The sequence below is a fragment of the Biomphalaria glabrata genome, chromosome 5 (genome assembly GCF_947242115.1).
Source record: "Biomphalaria glabrata chromosome 5, xgBioGlab47.1, whole genome shotgun sequence".
Classification (NCBI taxonomy): domain Eukaryota; kingdom Metazoa; phylum Mollusca; class Gastropoda; family Planorbidae; genus Biomphalaria; species Biomphalaria glabrata.
Window position 1 is genome coordinate 18,991,706 of NC_074715.1, and position 18,935 is coordinate 19,010,640.

At 37.0% G+C, this 18,935-nt stretch overlaps 1 protein-coding gene across 1 annotated transcript in view; it reads right to left on the reverse strand.

The window, feature by feature from the left end:
- Positions 1–18,935, reverse strand: part of LOC106064004 (adhesion G-protein coupled receptor F1-like) — a 51,882-nt gene that overhangs the window by 27,751 nt on the left and 5,196 nt on the right. The window contains exons 4-9 of the mRNA XM_056031178.1: positions 17,364–17,402; positions 15,969–16,106; positions 13,783–13,959; positions 10,165–10,347; positions 5,565–5,753; positions 4,996–5,217 (exon numbers count right to left, since the gene is read on the reverse strand). Coding sequence (XP_055887153.1) covers positions 4,996–5,217; positions 5,565–5,753; positions 10,165–10,347; positions 13,783–13,959; positions 15,969–16,106; positions 17,364–17,402 — 948 coding nt within the window. The remainder of the gene's footprint in view (positions 1–4,995; positions 5,218–5,564; positions 5,754–10,164; positions 10,348–13,782; positions 13,960–15,968; positions 16,107–17,363; positions 17,403–18,935) is intronic.

Sequence of the window (18,935 nt, forward strand, 5' to 3'; positions counted from 1 at the left end):
CATAGTCGCTTGGTGGATGTCTACAGTACTCTCTACAGGAATATGAATGTTAACGTGTACATAGTCGCTTGGTGGATGTCTACAGTACTCTCTACAGGAATATGAATGTTAACGTGTACATAGTCGCTTGGTGGATGTCTACAGTACTCTCTACAGGAATATGAATGTTAACGTGTACATAGTCGCTTGGTGGCTGTCTACAGTATTCTCTACAGGAATATGAATGTTAACGTGTACATAGTCGCTTGGTGGCTGTCTACAGTACTCTCTACAGGAATATGAATGTTCACGTGTACATAGTCGCTTGGTGGATGTCTACAATACTCTCTACAAGAATATGAATGTTCACGTGTACATAGTCGCTTGGTGGATGTCTACAGTACTCTCTACAGGAATATGAATGTTCACGTGTACATAGTCGCTTGGTGGATGTCTACAGTACTCTCTACAGGAATATGAATGTTAACGTGTACATAGTCGCTTGGTGGCTGTCTACAGTATTCTCTACAGGAATATGAATGTTAACGTGTACATAGTCGCTTGGTGGCTGTCTACAGTACTCTCTACAGGAATATGAATGTTCACGTGTACATAGTCGCTTGGTGGATGTCTACAGTACTCTCTACAAGAATATGAATGTTCACGTGTACATAGTCGCTTGGTGGATGTCTACAGTACTCTCTACAGGAATATGAATGTTCACGTGTACATAGTCGCTTGGTGGATGTCTACAGTACTCTCTACAGGAATATGAATGTTCACGTGTACATAGTCTTTTGGTGGATGTCTACAGTACTCTCTATAGGAATATGAATGTTCACGTGTACATAGTCGCTTGGTGGATGTCTACAGTACTCTCTATAGGAATATGAATGTTCACGTGTACATAGTCGCTTGGTGGATGTCTACAGTACTCTCTATAGGAATATGAATGTTAACGTGTACATAGTCGCTTGGTGGATGTCTACAGTACTCTCTATAGGAATATGAATGTTCACGTGTACATAGTCGCTTGGTGGATGTCTACAGTACTCTCTATAGGAATATGAATGTTCACGTGTACATAGTCGCTTGGTGGATGTCTACAGTACTCTCTACAGGAATATGAATGTTCACGTGTACATAGTCGCTTGGTGGATGTCTACAGTACTCTCTACAGGAATATGAATGTTAACGTGTACATAGTCGCTTGGTGGATGTCTACAGTACTCTCTACAGGAATATGAATGTTAACGTGTACATAGTCGCTTGGTGGATGTCTACAGTACTCTCTACAGGAATATGAATGTTCACGTGTACATAGTGGCTTGGTGGATGTCTACAGTACTCTCTACAGGAATATGAATGTTCACGTGTACATAGTCGCTTGGTGGATGTCTACAGTACTCTCTACAGGAATATGAATGTTCACGTGTACATAGTCGCTTGGTGGATGTCTACAGTACTCTCTACAGGAATATGAATGTTCACGTGTACATAGTCGCTTGGTGGATGTCTACAGTACTCTCTACAGGAATATGAATGTTCACGTGTACATAGTCGCTTGGTGGATGTCTACAGTACTCTCTACAGGAATATGAATGTTCACGTGTACATAGTCGCTTGGTGGATGTCTACAGTACTCTCTACAGGAATATGAATGTTTGGTAAGTTGTCGTACAGAGAGTCATTATGTTAATCCTAGATAGATCTTTGGTGATACATCTGTCACTTTCTGTGGTGCATCAATGAGTAGCCTATAATTTTAACGAAGTCTACCAATACAGTTCAAAATTAAGTGTAATAAATACATTTTTAAAAACAACAAGAAAGCGTGTTCGAGCATCTGTGTCTCGCTGCTGTTACTTTTTTTTTTTTAAGTTATCTGCATTGAAAAAAAAATAATTTTTCTTTGGTCGCGCCAGACCGGCCCATTTGGTACCGGCCCACCGGGCATTTGCCCGTTTGCCCATATAGCCAGTCCGCCCCTGCTTTGAGCCTATTATAGTAAAAGACTATAAACACTGTGATGTGAGCTTGTGTCGACCTAGGTGTAATGTGTTGACCTAGATACACTAGCCGTGTTTCATTCATCATTTCGTAGCTGAGTTGCTAAGAGGTCTATATGGGTATAAGTAAATCTTAAAGAAAAAAGTAAATCAAAAATAAAGACTTAAAATTAAACCGAATCGGTAACTGTAGGCTTAAATGCTTAAAAAAAAACACATTGGAAAGTAAATTGTATTATGTAAGTAGTTTATTAGTTTAATAATTTGCCTTCATAATTTGCGATATTATGACCTCTGACGTTCATTTCATTTGTATCACTACGCGATATAATGGTGCCGCAAGTAATGGAAAAGTATGTCAACACGTTTAAAGCTATTTACATTTAGAGCGAACGATTTTGTGTAAAAAAAAAAAAAAAAACATACGGTCATAGAATTTGGTGATTGTAGTTTGTTTTAGAATAAAATTGAATGGAGAGATTTTCAGCCTCAAAACACTCTGTATGGGGGTATTTAAACTCAAAACCTTCAGGAGAGGTTTTAAACTTTAAAAAAACGTCCTCTGGAAGAGGGTCTAAGCTCAAAACCCCTTTTGCTACGCTCATAGAATTTTTAGTATGTAATTAGTGTTTTTTTTTATATTGAAGAGGTAGTTTTTAGCTATAAACCCCGCTGGAGGGGGTTTTTAAACACAAACCACTCTTGGCTATGCTCATAAAATCTGGTGACTGATGTGTGGATACTCTTATATTGAAGAGGGGTTTTAAAATCAAATTTTCTTTAGCTATTCTCTTGGAAATTAAGGATTCTCGTTTGCATTGTTTTTTTCCTGTTTTGTTTTATAGAAGAGGGGGATTTGACTGCTAAACCCCCTGGCAGAGGGTTTTAAACTGAAAACCCCATTGGCTGAGCTAGGGCAAGTGATGGTTTAGTATTAAAATCTCACCTAAAATAAACAGAATCAAAGCAAAAAATCAGTCACTAAATTCCGTTCCCCCCTCTGCGGGGGGGTGGGGGGATTTCATTTGGGGGGGGGGGGTTGAACCCCAACCCCACACACCTCTCTACGCCCATGGTTAGAAGAATAGAAGAATACATCTTTTTTTAGTATCTCTTTATTACATGTAACATGTTATTAATTTTGAATGTATGGATAAGGTTAATAATTATTTTAAAAAATATAAGTTTACGCTAGATGAATATATGGAGATGCTGTGGCTGAGTGGTAAAGCACTTGGAACCGGAAGTCCCGTGTACGAATCCTGGTGAAGACTCTAGGTGGACCACTACGGGGGCCGATTTTGAGTTTGTGTTTCACACAAACTTACTTTGTAACCTTGTTTAATTTTGTGTATTAAAGGTGAGATTTTAATATTAAAAAATGTATAAATATTTTTAAAAAAGCAAATTTACGCACTCAAACTGCTATTAGCGTAGCCAAAGAGGTTTTGAGTTTAAACCCTCCTCCTCCAGATGGCTTGTTTTTAAAGTTTAAAACTCCTCCAGGTGGTTTTAAGTTTAAAGCCCCCTTACAGCGCGTTTTTTGAGGTGGAAAACCTCTCCCTTCAATATTTTTCTAAAGCAAACTACAGTCACCAAATTCTATGATCGTAGATAAATGGGGTTTTGAATTTTTTTTTATTAGTTTAAAACCACCAACAGATGATTTTGACGATAAAATTTCCTTTTTCGATACAAAATCTAAAGCAAACTACAGTCACTAATTCCAAGAGCGTAGTCAAGAGAGGTTACACATTTCTACCAGTGGCTGGGCTCCATTAATAAAATGCAGTGAATAGTCGTTTGCCAAAATTGAAAACACTAGATGTGACTCAATAAAGATGGCTAGGACAGATTTTAGGAGTCAGTTTTAGTCAGTATAGAGATCGGGTCTAAATCAAGGAAATCCTAACTGGGAGTCGATCCCTCAGTAAGGTTATGAAAGAGCGTCGGATGAGGTTTGCGGGACATGTTCTCCGACAAAATGAATTACGTATAATAAGAGTTGCGATTAAAGTTAACATATTCTGAGGTATCTACAGTGCATTATTCTGCTATTAAAAAGAACAGAGAAAAAACAGTTGGGAAGAGGCTTCAGACATTGCCAGTGAGAGATTTTTGTGAAAACAGCTTGACGGCAAATGCGACGAACTGCATGGGAGGGTCTAAGTCAGTAAGAGTAACACAGGTTTTGAAATAAAACTTTTTGATAGCAGGATAATGCATGTAGATACCTTAAAATATGCTTTTTGTTGGCTTTCAATACCAGAAATAGTGCTTTTCCGGGGGGGGGGGGGGCTAACTCCAGGAAGAACCTATTCTAGGGCACAATAAAGTCTTCCGAAAGAATGTAGAGTCAGAATGTAATAAAGATTAAAGATCATTTTCACACACGCATACATAAAAAAAAATTTCGCGGAGGGGGGGGGGCGGTGGGGGGAGAAAAAATTCCCCCCCCCCCCCGAAAACAAATCCTGGCTACGCCCATGTATATATATATATATATATATATATATATATATATATATATATATATATATATATATATATATATATATATATATATATATATATATATACTTTATAAAGTAGATCGTGAGGCGTATGTATGTATGTATGTTAGGGGTAGAAATCAAAACCGTTTCACCAATCTTGATAAAACTTGGCAGAAATGTTCCTTGGGTGCTAACTTAGACCGTGGTGTATGCATTGTAGCCCTGAAACAAACTTAAGACCCTGAAAAAAAAATTTGACCATTTCTATGAGTCAATTAATTTCATTACGTAATAAAATTAACCTTCAAATTTGTGTTTCAAAAGTATTTTTACATAAATTCGTTCCATATATCTGCGAATTCAGACATCCTGACTTACTTATAATCCCAATCATTTAACAAATCGGGTAAACCCGTTTTAATTGTACTTTATATCCTTTTCATTTATCGCTCATTTCGTTTTTAATACATATGAATGTAAACCCATTAGTCAAGATGCTACTTGGTACTCACCTCCATATATTTCTACCTCACGTAACGTAACAGTTGGATCCCGCGTTTTAGTGACTTCAGTAGCATACACGAAGATTTTGTTCATCTTCTTCCCAGCTATCCCAATAGAGTAAATGTAAAAAGGCGCTGTGTTGTTATCTTTATAACTAAACTGAGTACAATTGTTCTCATCCAGTCCTTTTAGTTCAAAGTATTTAAGGTAATCCCTTAAAGTTTGGTCATCTAAGCAATAAATAAATGAATAAATAAATGAATAAATAAATGAATAAATAAATGAATAAATAAATGAATAAATAAATCTAGATAGATAGATAGATTAGATAGATAGATAGATAGATAGATAGATAGATAGATAGATAGATAGATAGATAGATTGATATAGATATAGATATAGATATAGATATAGATAGACAGACAGACAGACAGATAGATAGATAGATAGATAGATAGATAGATAGATAGATAGATAGATAGATAGATAGATAGATAGATAGATAGATAGATAGATAGATAGATAGATAGATAGATAGATAGATAGATAGATAGATAAAAGGTGATAAAATACATACTATACTTTCTGCAATGAAGAACAACGCGGTTCACTAGCCTTGGTTCCGGCAATGTCACCAACAAATATGGCCTTTTTTCGCGACGTGTAATTGAAGCCGTATTTAAATCACCATCAACAGCATTTGTTGCATAATAATTTTTAGCGACTGACGACATGGCGACCATTTGTTTTAACGCAAAGTTGACACCTGAAAATCCAAGATTAATGTTAAAGTTTTCTTGTAAGTGTTACTTTAAAAGAAAACATCATTTAAGTACCGGGCATCTTCATTAGGATTTAGAAAAGTTGATCGAGATTCTAGACGAAATTTGTACAAATGTGTACATTTTTATTATTTAGTGATGTGAGTATAAATGAATTGCCATGATCTTCACAAATACCATAAGCCCGCTAGCCACGCTTGGACTGCAAATAGAACAGTAATGTGATTATTTAATAAGATAATGAACAATTTAAACTTAAAATCACTTTTATCTTTACTTCGTTGGGGCACCACACATGATGACAGGCCCGTCCATTTATTGATTTCCTCCATTTTTTTGTTATCAAGCACTGTTCCACACAGAAGACTTTTTGCGAGCTCCGATAATTTCGTGCAATCGCCGAATAGTCCTAACCTGCACTTTTATTTTGGCAATAGTCGGTTGGTCATCATTGGGCCCAATTGCCATAGCGTTTCTGTTTAGAATGCCCTAATTTGTGATGCGGTCTCTAAAAGCGAAACTGAAAATACGTCTGTACAATGTATTTCAACTAACTTGCTGTATCCCGAGCTTCGCTTCAATGAACTCATTGGTAGACCTACATATTTAAACAATTAGCTTGCATACTTGCATACAGGGCACTGGCGGATCCAGGGGGGGCGGTAGGGGCGACCCCCCCCCCCGGGGGGGGCGGACGAATTTTAGTATAGAATTCACACAATTTGTATACGAATTTATTACTTATGTTAATAATATATACTAATTATTTATATTTCAACCTATTTTTAGATTATTTCGCCCCCCCCCCTTCTAGTATTTTGGCCGATTTGGTAGGGTCGGGAGGGGGCGATGACATCAATCCGCCCCCCCCACCATAAACCCACGAGTGGGGGGGGCGGTCCTATTTATTTGTATAAATCACAGCTTGCTAACAGAATCAATTAAATATCTATATGATTAAAACTTTTTATTGGTATTTAACAGGTCTTTATATTATGTCGTTCATCTTTGGCCGATTGGAAGGGGAGGAGCGAATACCTCTACTGCCCTTCCCATCTAAACCCTTTGAGTGGGTCGGCGGTCCTACTTTTATGGAGAAATCATAATATGTGAACAAAATTAGTCGAATATCTATATAATATAAACAGGTGGAAGGACGATACATGCAATCACCTTTCCCCCCCCCCCCCCCCATCGGACAAACCAATACTTTTTCTTTTTGTATTATAGTAAGAAATTACAAAATTAAAAAAAAATCTGTCACTAATATAATTTATATATGCTATAAAGTAGATTCTTATATCGAGTCGCCCAACCTCTATTCTTTAATGCAAAATGCAATCATTAGCAGAAATTATAAAAAGGAGGGAGGATTAATCATTTTCATTTTACCGCCCTTCCCCTATCCAGACAGAGTTTGTGTAATTTCACATGAATTTATCATAACTATTTTAAGAAAGACTGCTTTGGAAAAGTTATAATTCAAACGAAATTTTTCAATATAACAGTCACGGTTGAGATGAGTTCAAAAGCCAGATAATCTTTTCCTAGTCGACTTTTTCCAACCTTTACTCTATCTCATATTTTTCTAGTTAAATAAATTTAGGACTATAACTCACAATTTATGCTTACATTTTATTGAATATTATTAATCGAATTTTTTTTTTCGGCGGCGATCCTCAAAGCATTAATCTAAATATGTTGGGTATCTTATCTTTTCAAAGAACAAATCGGTTGTATTGCAATGTATTAAGGGACTATAAATTCATATTAGAATATTTTTCCACATTATTCAAAAGGTCCTTTATAATAGAATGAATAATGAGCTGTAGGTCAGGAGAATGCGTTACTGCAGTGAAGAATGCCAAAAAACGTAGCGTTGAGGCTTCGCCCTGAACCTCACTGATGAATAATAAGCTGTAGATGTCAGGAGAATGCGTTTCTGCAGTGAAGAATGCAAGAAAACGCTTTGGCGTCGCCCCGAACCCCACTAATAAGTAATAAGCTGTAGATGTCAGGAGAATGCGTTTCTGCAGTGAAAAATGCAAGAAAACGCTTTTGGCATCGCCCCGAACCCCACTAATAAGTAATAAGCTGTAGATGTCAGGAGAATGCGTTTCTGCGGTGAAAAATGCAAGAAAACGCTTTTGGCGTCGGGGCTTCACCCCGAACCCCACTGATAAATAATGAGCTGTAAATGTCAGGAGAATGCGTTTCTGCAGTGAAAAATGCAAGAAAGCCCGAACCCCACTGAGGAAACTTACAGCGCTTTCCCAGACCCCCAAGCGTGCAAGAGAAAGGCCTCAACATGACTGGTTTTTTTCCTGTTTTTTTTTCGCCGAATATTGAGAAACAGTCTTATTTTATTCTCATATATATATATATATATATATATATGCTGTACGCACGTTTATGCATAGGGTTAGGGTTTACTGGGCGTTAGGGTTAGGGTTTGGAAAAAAATCACCCCCCCCCACTCCAAAGTTCTGGATCCGCCAGTGATACAGGGCCGGACTTGGGCATAGGCAAACTAGGTAGCCGCCTTAGAGAAGAAATAGCAAAACCTGTCCTCAATGTTATTGTGGGAGTGCACAAAGTTGTTTTTTTATATATATGATTCTCTTCATGGGTCACGAGTTTGGACACGCAAGAAGAAGTAAAGGAAAGATCACTCTTTTATTTCTGCAAATCGGACGAACTAGAGTTACCCTACGAAAAGAAAAGAGGAGGGAGAACAAGTAGTATTCACCCGTCACAAAATAGCAGGGCTGGACCAAAGAAAATCACTCTTTTTATTCTACTTCAAGTAAATTAGCGGCTAAAAAAAGCGGGGGGGGGGGGGGGGGAGAACAAGTAATCTATTCACCCGTCACTAAAAAGCAGGGCCGGACTCAACTGTTGTGGGGTCCTATGCGAAACGGATTTCGCGGGAAAAGTTTAGGTAGGGATACGGATAATAAGTGAATTAAAGAGTTTGAATTAGAAAATAAATTCGTCTTTGCATTTTATTCATTCTTTACTACGTACAGAATTACTTTACGAGCCTTGCGTGTAGCGAAGTCATACAGTATATCATAAAAAATTTATTTCCTACATAGATCACGCTTAATAGCTAGAATTACCAAATGTTTCAATCTATCTTTGAGAATTGTTGACCTCAAGTAATTCTTCATTAGTTTGAGGTGCAAGAAGCTTCTTTCACCAGATTACACAATTACGAGTAGTGCATAATGCCGTTTTTATTTATCGCGCGTAGGATTGGCGTTTTCCATATTGAATAACATCCCAAAATGACAAATTTTTGTCTACATATTTCCTGAGATTTGTATGTTTTCAAAGATTTTAATAATTTCAGGAGATTTCCATAACTTTTCGTATATTTTGCAATTTCAGGAGATTTCCAGGAGCTCCTTGTAAATCAGGAGGCTGCGGGAATTCTGTTCTAAGTTATAAAATGGATTAATTTAATAATTTACACCTGGAATTAGCGAGGGTCCACTGGGGTCGCATAGGCTGTATTGGCCTAAGGCCGGCCCTGCAAAATAACGGCGTATATTACGCCGTTTGTCGACTAGTTAAGAATAAGCTATTTTTGTTTTGCTTCTTAAAACAGCTCAAAAGTGTTCACCCTTTCTACAATTCACTTTGTTCTCATCACAATTTTGGGGGCATGTGTTATTGTAACTGCACTACATGTAGATAATAAACTCACAAGAAGAGTGCTCAATATTGTTTTGACTTTGCAATAATCACGTGTTGATTTGATTTCTAACGTAAAACATAAGCCTCTGGTGGTAAGTCTTCTAAACCTAGTATTTCCAAACATAGAATTTCAATATAGGAGAGAGAAAGCTGAATCCAAACCTCTGCTACCATGGCTTCGGGAGTCACCACTAAGCAGTGACGTACATTGCGTGGGGGAGGAGGGGGAGAATTTGAAAATCCCCCAGGCTCCCACATGACGGGGGCCGCCAAATGAGTGTTTCTTACATTAAAGATTAAATATTACGCAAAATCCAGGGGCCACCAAAGAGACCAAGCCCCCCAGTCCCCCAAACGATGAAAAACTCCTTGCCTTTCAGCACACAGTGCTACACAGTCCTACACCCTGACAGAACCTGCGAGAGACGTTGATCCCATAATGTATCTGATTGAACGCGATCTTTTGGAAACTTCAGCAGCGTGGAAATGGAGGAACTGATGTGTGGGAGACATCGTTACCATCATAGCTGATGCCCAGGCTTTTATCTCATTCATATGATAGGTTGCTCCGCCTCTGAAGGAGGCCAATATTTCAAGGTATGCTTCACGAATAACGACATTAGGGTCAAATTAAAAGGTGACTCCTTTTTAGTGTGATGGGGGGGGGGTTAGAACCCTATGATTAGCACCCACCTCCACTAATGTAAATGTCGCACAAATCTGCCGCTGCTGTTATAGTTATCTGCCTTACAACGAACTCTAAACTGCAGTGAATCTCTAATGTAGGATTTGAGGTGTTCAAAATAAACTTGCTACAGTTTAACATCTGGCTTGTAAAGTGTTGGTTAAGTTGAATATCTATTGACTTCAAGTGTGCTGTAAAGAAAACAATACAGAACATCTTATAATACCAATGATTACTAGAAGATATTTGAACACAGTAAAAGGAAGTAGTCAAGGCTTACTAATGCCCAATATAAACATCTTTATCTGAAAATAATAGTCTGTATTATATAAACTAAGCTACTACTCACTAACAGACTGATCAGGAAATTTGTAAACTGTTGTAGGGATTCAAAATTTCGTACACATGTTTCATTTACCTCTTAAGCAGGCGCTCACTAAGAACCGGTTTAGACAGATTCGCAAGAAATGTAGTCATGTGATTAACCAGGGTCGAGCGACGTTCCGTCCGGTTTTAGAAGGTCAGTAGGGACCCTATATAAGAGGGAATGTGTCAGAGTCAAGTCGCTTCACGTTACATCGCAACTTCAGAAGTACGAGTCGATGTCGGAGTCAAGAACCCGTCTAGGTGAAGTCAGTTTGGAGCAGAGAATCAAGTGCAAGTCTAAGAAGAGGCGGAGAGTTATAGAACGGAAGTAACAAAGAAATTGAAGTAAAGATTTGTCTGACGAGCTTATATTGAAAAGTTTTCTTTGCAATTAGAGTACACGTACTCTAGTCATCCGAATTAGCAGCTAAAATAAAGCCTATTAAAAGAAGGAGGCAGCACTAGGCGCTTTACTATTATATCAGAAGAATTGATTCAACCTTTGTAGCTTCCAGGACGGTATCCTTACTGATACATATTCATCTCTAAGATATAGCGTTACAGAGTTGATACGTCTAAGTGTGAAGCTATTGTACAGTCCGTGTTACGTTGCTCAATGGCTGTGATTTATTGAACATTCAACTGTTGGAGCCCTGAGCAGTTTGCAGAAAGCCTGGATAGTGAGATTTTTGACAATATATAATAATAATAATAAGACTTTTTCTTCGAGTCCGAAAGATTAATGAGGAATACAGTACTTCCCGTGGCTACGCAGCCTCAGCTGTGACCTACATATTTTGCCACATCCAGGCCAGGGCAAGCTTAACCATTCTCAGCGAGTGGTCGATTAAGATTTTCGTTTCGCCGTCTGTGTCTGTTCTCGGCAGCGGATTTTCCTTTGGTCTCAAATGTGTGTCCCGCGGCCTTTGCGAGTGACCTCCAGCTGTCTCGTTCTAAGGCAACGAGGTGCTTTCTTCTATGTCACTTAAGACAAGTTGGCGCTTAAGCTGGTCTTTAAAGCGTTTCCGTAGGGCCGCTAATAATATATTTCAGTAAAAAAAATAAAAATTTAAATTCCCTTCCTTTACACTGTTTAATGGCTGAATTGACATTCTCCACGTCACGCGATAATAAAATAACTACTTATTAATTGTTGTTTAAAATTATGCCCCATATCTAAGTATACTAAATATATTTTTTCCTTCTTAAAAATAAAATAAAACTTTTTTTGTAAATGTAGTAGTTAGTATGACAGAACTTACATAACTTGGCAACAAGTATGTAAAAACATTTTTTTTTGACAAAAAATCTAAAACCGTTTGAACAAATGTGTTTAAATTATGGTAAATGGTCGTCTCTCTTACTAAATAGCCTCCCGTGTTTGTTACTATTAATAGTGAATAGTTGTAAAAAAAGGTGTATTTTATTAAAAAAACTGCTTACATAGCTGATTTTAAAAATTTAATTTTTCGCTTTCAGAAAAAGAAAGTAGCCGTTACATCAGAACTTGGAATAGTCTTAAATATCATGTGTCGGATTTTTAATATCTTTTCTAGTCTACGAGATCTAAACGGGACGGACGGACAAACTTACCACACAAAACTAATAGTGTCTATTCCCCTTTCGGGGGCCGCTAAAATTGGCAACATAATTTTTTTCATTGAGAAAGTGGGCGTGTCGACGAAGTGGTAACATCCCTATCCTTTACCGAATCTTTGTAGAAATTTGTCTTTTAAAATATACACTAGCATCGTATTTGAGTTTGTAAAATCTTAAAATAAATAATTAAAAGGATTTTAAACTTATGATATTTTATTTTAATTTGTAAACTAAAAATGTATTTTTTTAATCAACATAGTTAACCATATGCAACGCGTACACCCTTCAAACTCTTCACGTACCCCTGGGGGTACGCGTGCTCCACTTTGGGAAACACTGGTCTACAGAGATAGGCCTAGTAGCGGTGGATTAGTGAAAGTGATACTAGAATATCAGGCCAAACGCATGTTTGTTTGTGTGTGGTGTGTTTGTTGTTGTTGTTTGTTAGTGGGTTTTTTTATTCGGGGGGGGGCGTTATGGATCCGGTTGTTCCAAATCAAGTCATAAATCTATGTTAGAGAACATTATGATGCGCGGAGTGAAAAAACTAAAACAGATTCCAGAGAGAAAGAGAGAGAGAGACAAAGGTATGTATGCCTGTCTGTGTTTGTGTGTGGCATGGAATTGGTCATTATAAATCAAGGGAGAGAGAGAGAGTGAGAGAAGGAAAGAGAAAGAGAGCCAGCCGTTTTATTCCAATGAGACAGAAACAATATTTCACGGGCTAAATGTATGTTTAGAGATTAATAAAATATGACCTCTATGGAAATTTCAGAACCCTTAACCCTAAGAAAAACATAAATATATATATATGCATGCTATTAGAAATATATGTAGCAATTGTTCTACATAGGCTTTTCTCTCTATGCGCTATGATCCTTTCACTAATCTGAACCATTTGTGAAAGGGGGAGGGACTAAGAGGGTATCTTAGTGAACGTTTACATGATATTTTTTTTTTAAATGTTCTCTCAGGGCTCAATCCTCAAACGGACTAATTCAACTTATACCATCGCATTTGTCAAGTACGATTTCTCACCCTTGTTCGAGATAAACAGAATAATTAATTACAAATAGTTAATAAAATAATTACTAAGGATCAGCTTAGGCGCCAACTTGTCTTAGCTGACATAGAAGAGAGCACCTGGTTGCATACGGCTTCGGAACGAGACAGCTGGAGGTCACTCTCAAAGGCCGTGGGATACACATTCGAAACCAAAAGAAAATCCACTGCCAAGGACAGAAGCAGACAGCGAAAAGAAAATCTTAATCGACAACCTGCGGACAATGGTTATGCTTGCCTTGGATGCGGAAAAAATGTAAGTCACAGCTGGGGCTGCGTAGCCACGGGAAATACTGCATTCCTCATTAATCTTCGGACTCGAAGACAAGCCTTGGTATTATTACTAGCTGTTAATAGTGTTTATCATTTTACTTCAGTCAATGGAAAGAAACTATAGCAAACAAAGAGATTATTTGTGTATGTGTGTATTCTTCCTTCATAGAGTACAGAACGATATGTACACGAACATTGGCACAAAATCTGTTTAATAAATGTGGGTAGAACATACTATATAACATTTATTTGTAGGAAAACAAAAGAGCCACATGAAATATAAAAGAATGTATAGTCATAATTTAAACAAAATCAAGTCAACTTACCAGATTGTTTTAGTACAATTCTCATCCATGTAAACCAATACTCTGTATCCCAAACTATCGTAACAGTGTGTGAGTTTCGATCATTGTTGCAAGTTTGATGGTCTCTGTCTGTCAACCATTGAATGTTTTGCTTGACATTGGTAGTGATTTTAACTCCATCAATAGTGGCCAAGTCCTCTGTAAATATAAATTTTAAAACCTTTTTTAAAACCATTTGTCAGTGGCATGTATGGTGAGACAGAAATATTCTATGCGATATAGCTAATACAGAAGACACCTCTTTGTTCATGTATTCCCAGGGTGTGAATGTGAATAGTATGCACTATAGGTGGACTGGATGATGTTATGTTTTTTTCTATGCCAAGGGAAGTTCAGATAGTGATTCGAATTAATTGGTTTATGTGAGCGATGGTGCTGTTGCTGTCAACCATGTTTACCAATTTATACTAAATAATATTATAGACTAGGTGGATATGACCCGCGACCTGCGGGTTTGTCTGGGTATTACTGACATTACTGAGATTGAATTTAGATCTATGTCAAACATGGAGAATGTCCCCATCAGATTGAATTTAGATCTATGTCAAACATGGAGAATGTCCCCATCAGATTGAATTTAGATCTATGTCAAACATGGAGAATGTCCCCATCAGATTGAATTTAGATCTATGTCAAACATGGAGAATGTCCCCATCAGATTGAATTTAGATCTATGTCAAACATGGAGAATGTCCCCATCAGATTGAATTTAGATCTATGTCAAACATGGAGAATGTCCCCATCAGATTGAATTTAGATCTATGTCAAACATGGAGAATGTCCCCATCAGATTGAATTTAGATCTATGTCAAACATGGAGAATGTCCCCATCAGATTGAATTTAGATCTATGTCAAACATGGAGAATGTCCCCATCAGATTGGCCACGAATATAAAAGTCGAAAATAAAAGCAATGCTTTTCTATGTTTTAGACCTACCATCATAATATGTATAGAAAATAAAAGCAATACTTTTCTATGTTTTAGACATGTTATCATAATATGTATAGAAAATAAAAGTAATACTTTTCTATGTTTTAGACCTACTATCATAATATGTATAGAAAATAAAAGTAATACTTTTCTATGTTTTAGACATGTTATCATAATATGTATAGAAAATAAAAGTAATACTTTTCTATGTTTTAGACCTACTATCATAATATGTATAGAAAATAAAAGTAATACTTTTCTATGTTTTAGACATGTTTTCATAATATGTATAGAAAATAAAAGTAATACTTTTCTATGTTTTAGACCTACTATCATAATATGTATAGAAAATAAAAGTAATACTTTTCTATGTTTTAGACATGTTATCATAATATGTATAGAAAATAAAAGTAATACTCTTCTATGTTTTAGACCTACTATCATAATATGTATAGAAAATAAAAGTAATACTTTTCTATGTTTTAGACATGTTATCATAATATGTATAGAAAATAAAATTAATACTTTTCTATGTTTTAGACCTACTATCATAATATGTATAGAAAATAAAAGTAATACTTTTCTATGTTTTAGACATGTTATCATAATATATATAGAAAATAAAAGTAATACTTTTCTGTTTTAGACGTGTTATTATAGTGTATATAGTGTTCCCCCTTCTCTCTTCCTACTTCTTGAGAAATGAAAGAATATATATCAATAATTAGATATATTGATTTTGTATTTAGTTATATTGTTTTTGTTTGTTGAAGGGATGTCAATATTACCCTGCCCATATTGCGTGATGTAATAGTCAAAGTCCAAGGTGTGGTGGAAGTAGGGAACATCTTTTGAGAGATGAGAACGATTAGAATACTTGTCATGTAAATAAATATTAAAATTTAAAATATTGTTAATTTCATACTTTGTACAATAATTATTTGATGTATTAGAGGATAAAATGACCAGGGGATGAAGTGACAGGGGATAAAGTGACTGGAGCCACTTCTAGATAAAAACAAAATGAATTGATTAACAAATAGGTTAATTTTTTTAATGATTCGTGTGTTATTATCGACCATGAAAAAAATTTGATCTTGATTGGAGAGTACAAGAAAGGTACAGGACTAGTTAATTTAAGCGTAGTAACAAAAAAAAAGCTGAAATGCATTATCGTAAAGAAAAACACAATAATGACACAAAGAACAAACTTACGATATTGGCATTTAGTTCCAAACCATGAGGAATGACATCTTGGGACATTTCCTACACATAGCCCATCTTTGTCACATTTGGACTGACAGTGACATTTATATTGGCATCTTCCTCCAAACCAACCTTGGTCGCATACATCTGTTGATGAACCAAAACAAGAAATCATTAGATATCAAAAGTCAAATACCAGGACTACAAGTATTTATGTCCTGCACTGAAAATGGTCTATTGTTTGTAACTTAGGCCAATGTTCAGATTGGCTACGGTTTGTATTTTAAAAAATTCTTTTGTTATTGCGTAAAAATAAGATAATATAAGATAGCTTACAAGTGTTAGTGAAGAAGAAAATCTGAATTAATAGAAAGAATAAACCAAAGCCAGCGATTCGTCTGAGCCCTACATAAAGAAGGAGCCCTATATAAAGAAGGAGCCCTACATAAAGAAGGAGCCCTATATAAAGAAGGAGCCTTATATAAAGAGCCCTATATAAAGAAGGAGCCCTACATAAAGAAGGAGCCCTATATAAAGAAGGAGCCCTATATAAAGAAGGAGCCCTATATAAAGAATAACGAGTGTAGCACTAACTATACTTCAGTCCTGACGCTGACACAAGTTTTTCCTTGTGGCATTAGATTTTCATAGCGTCTGACTTTAATCAGAGAGCTTCTAAATTATTCCGTATCGACTTTGCGTGGATCGATTTCATTGTGTTACTAGTGAAAAGAATGAGAGAGACAGACACAGCAAGTGATAGGAAGACAACATTAAGGAATGGACAAAACTGTCTATGGAAGAAACTGTGTTCCCTTTCAGACCTTGCGATGCGAATGTTAAGATCATGTGTTTCTAAGGCCAACGCTTAACGAGGGTGTCATGCGGCCATCACAACGACCAATCGCCTTTACTTTACCCCGACTAATGTAGAGTTGGATGGACTTAGGGACGTCCTACAAATCCCGAATTTCGAAATGCCAGTCTGACAAATTCTAGACGCCCCTTTTCATCAATACAAGAAATGAGTAGAATGACAAATCATATACAAATCTCAACTTCATGAAGTACTGATTTTTTTAAAACTAGTTTACAAAGACAGTTTGTGTGGAAACGCAAACTCAAAATCGGCCCCCGAAGTGGTCCACCAAGGCAGGTAAAAAGGCAGGTTTCAATATTTTCAGAAAGAACATCAGAATGAAATTCTATCTAAGAAAAAGGACAGAGAAGAATGGACAGACATTCCACACAAAACTAATAGCGTCTTTTTCCCTTTGGGGGCCGCTAAAAATCATATTGCTTAGTACTTTCTGATTACAATAGATGTTTTTTTTTCTTTTCGGATAGAATCATGAAAACACAAAACCTATTGTTAAATAAGTGAAATGAAATAGATGTACTTACTACGTTTGTTTGTATTAGCTTGACTTTGTGCATTTGAACCTATAAGGTAAAGACATATCTTACATTGAAATATATATATATATATGACCCGTTTGGTCTGACTATCAACCCCCCAAAAAAAGAGGAGTTCATGCATCAGAAGTCCCCAAGGAGAACTAATTCAGATTTCAACGGTGTGGCCGTCTTTTTAATGTAGTTGACCAATTCACTTACAAAGACAGCTCAGTGTCTAATGCGCCTGTCCAGAGAAATAGACAACCGTCTTGCAGAGGCTAACAGCGCTTTTGGTGGCCTCAGACGGAGAGCATGGCGGACTATGTCTCTTCATCTAGCAACAAAATCAAATGTTTATAAAGCAGTGGTTCTCACCACACTTTTATAGGGCTCTGAGACATGTCGTGCTCTATCGAAGGCATTTAAGGCTCCTCGAATACTTCCATTAAAGATGTCTTCGCTTCATGATTGGCATACGCTGACAAGACCACATTATAAATAACTATTGTTACGTATCTCTCTACTGTCCAGGCTCTCATCAAACTGCACCACACGACACAACGAACTTAAAGAACCTCACAACTCAGGGCTCCAAAGTAACAGTAGCAATTAAATTTCAAATACATTACAACACTGTACAGTTGGCAACAACATTTCAAATACATTACAACACTGTACAGTTGGCAACAACATTTCAAATACATTACAACACTGTACAGTTGGCAACAACATTTCAAATACATTACAACACTGTACAGTTGGCAACAACATTTCAAATACATTACAACACTGTACAGTTGGCAACAACATTTCAAATACATTACAACACTGTACAGTTGGCAACAACATTTCAAATACATTACAACACTGTACAGTTGGCAACAACATTACTCTAAGTGTCCAAAAACCAAGCCTTGCTCCGTCTCACTTCACACACAGTGCCGTTTCTAACTTCGCCTTGTACTGGTCACATAGTGAGGTAACGTGAAGTGAAGTCTTGAGTCTTAACACACTGGCTTTTTTATATGGTCTCTACTGGCCTTCTAGAAACGCATGGAACGTCGCTTGACCACTCGCTTTATTACATTCGCCTTGACTTGCGTGCGTAATATTTACGACACAGGCCCTTGCCGAACTGGCGTGTAATGTCACTGGTCACGGCTGACCGCTCGTCTAGCGCTGGACTGGGGCGATTTTCGTAGGCCAAAAACACACACAGCACTACGACCATCTGTGTCACCACCAGGTTTATAACACAATGTTCTGCTGGAGGCCGCTGTGGATAGTATAGAATCACTCATTACCATTCGATAGCTGCGCTGGGTCAGATACTAACCCCGCATGGGAGATGATTGCATGCCAAAAGCGATCTTCTTTGGCGAGCTTAAAGGAGGACGGCGTAACCGAGGTGCACACCGCAAGTGCTATAAAGATCAAATAAGGAGCCATGTCGCCCTCACTGACATAGAGGAAAGTAGATGGCAGCAGATGACTTATGAGAGAGACAGTTGGAGAGCTCTCACAAAGGCTGCGGGACAAACATTTGAGACTCAAAGAAAAGACATTATTGAAGACGGA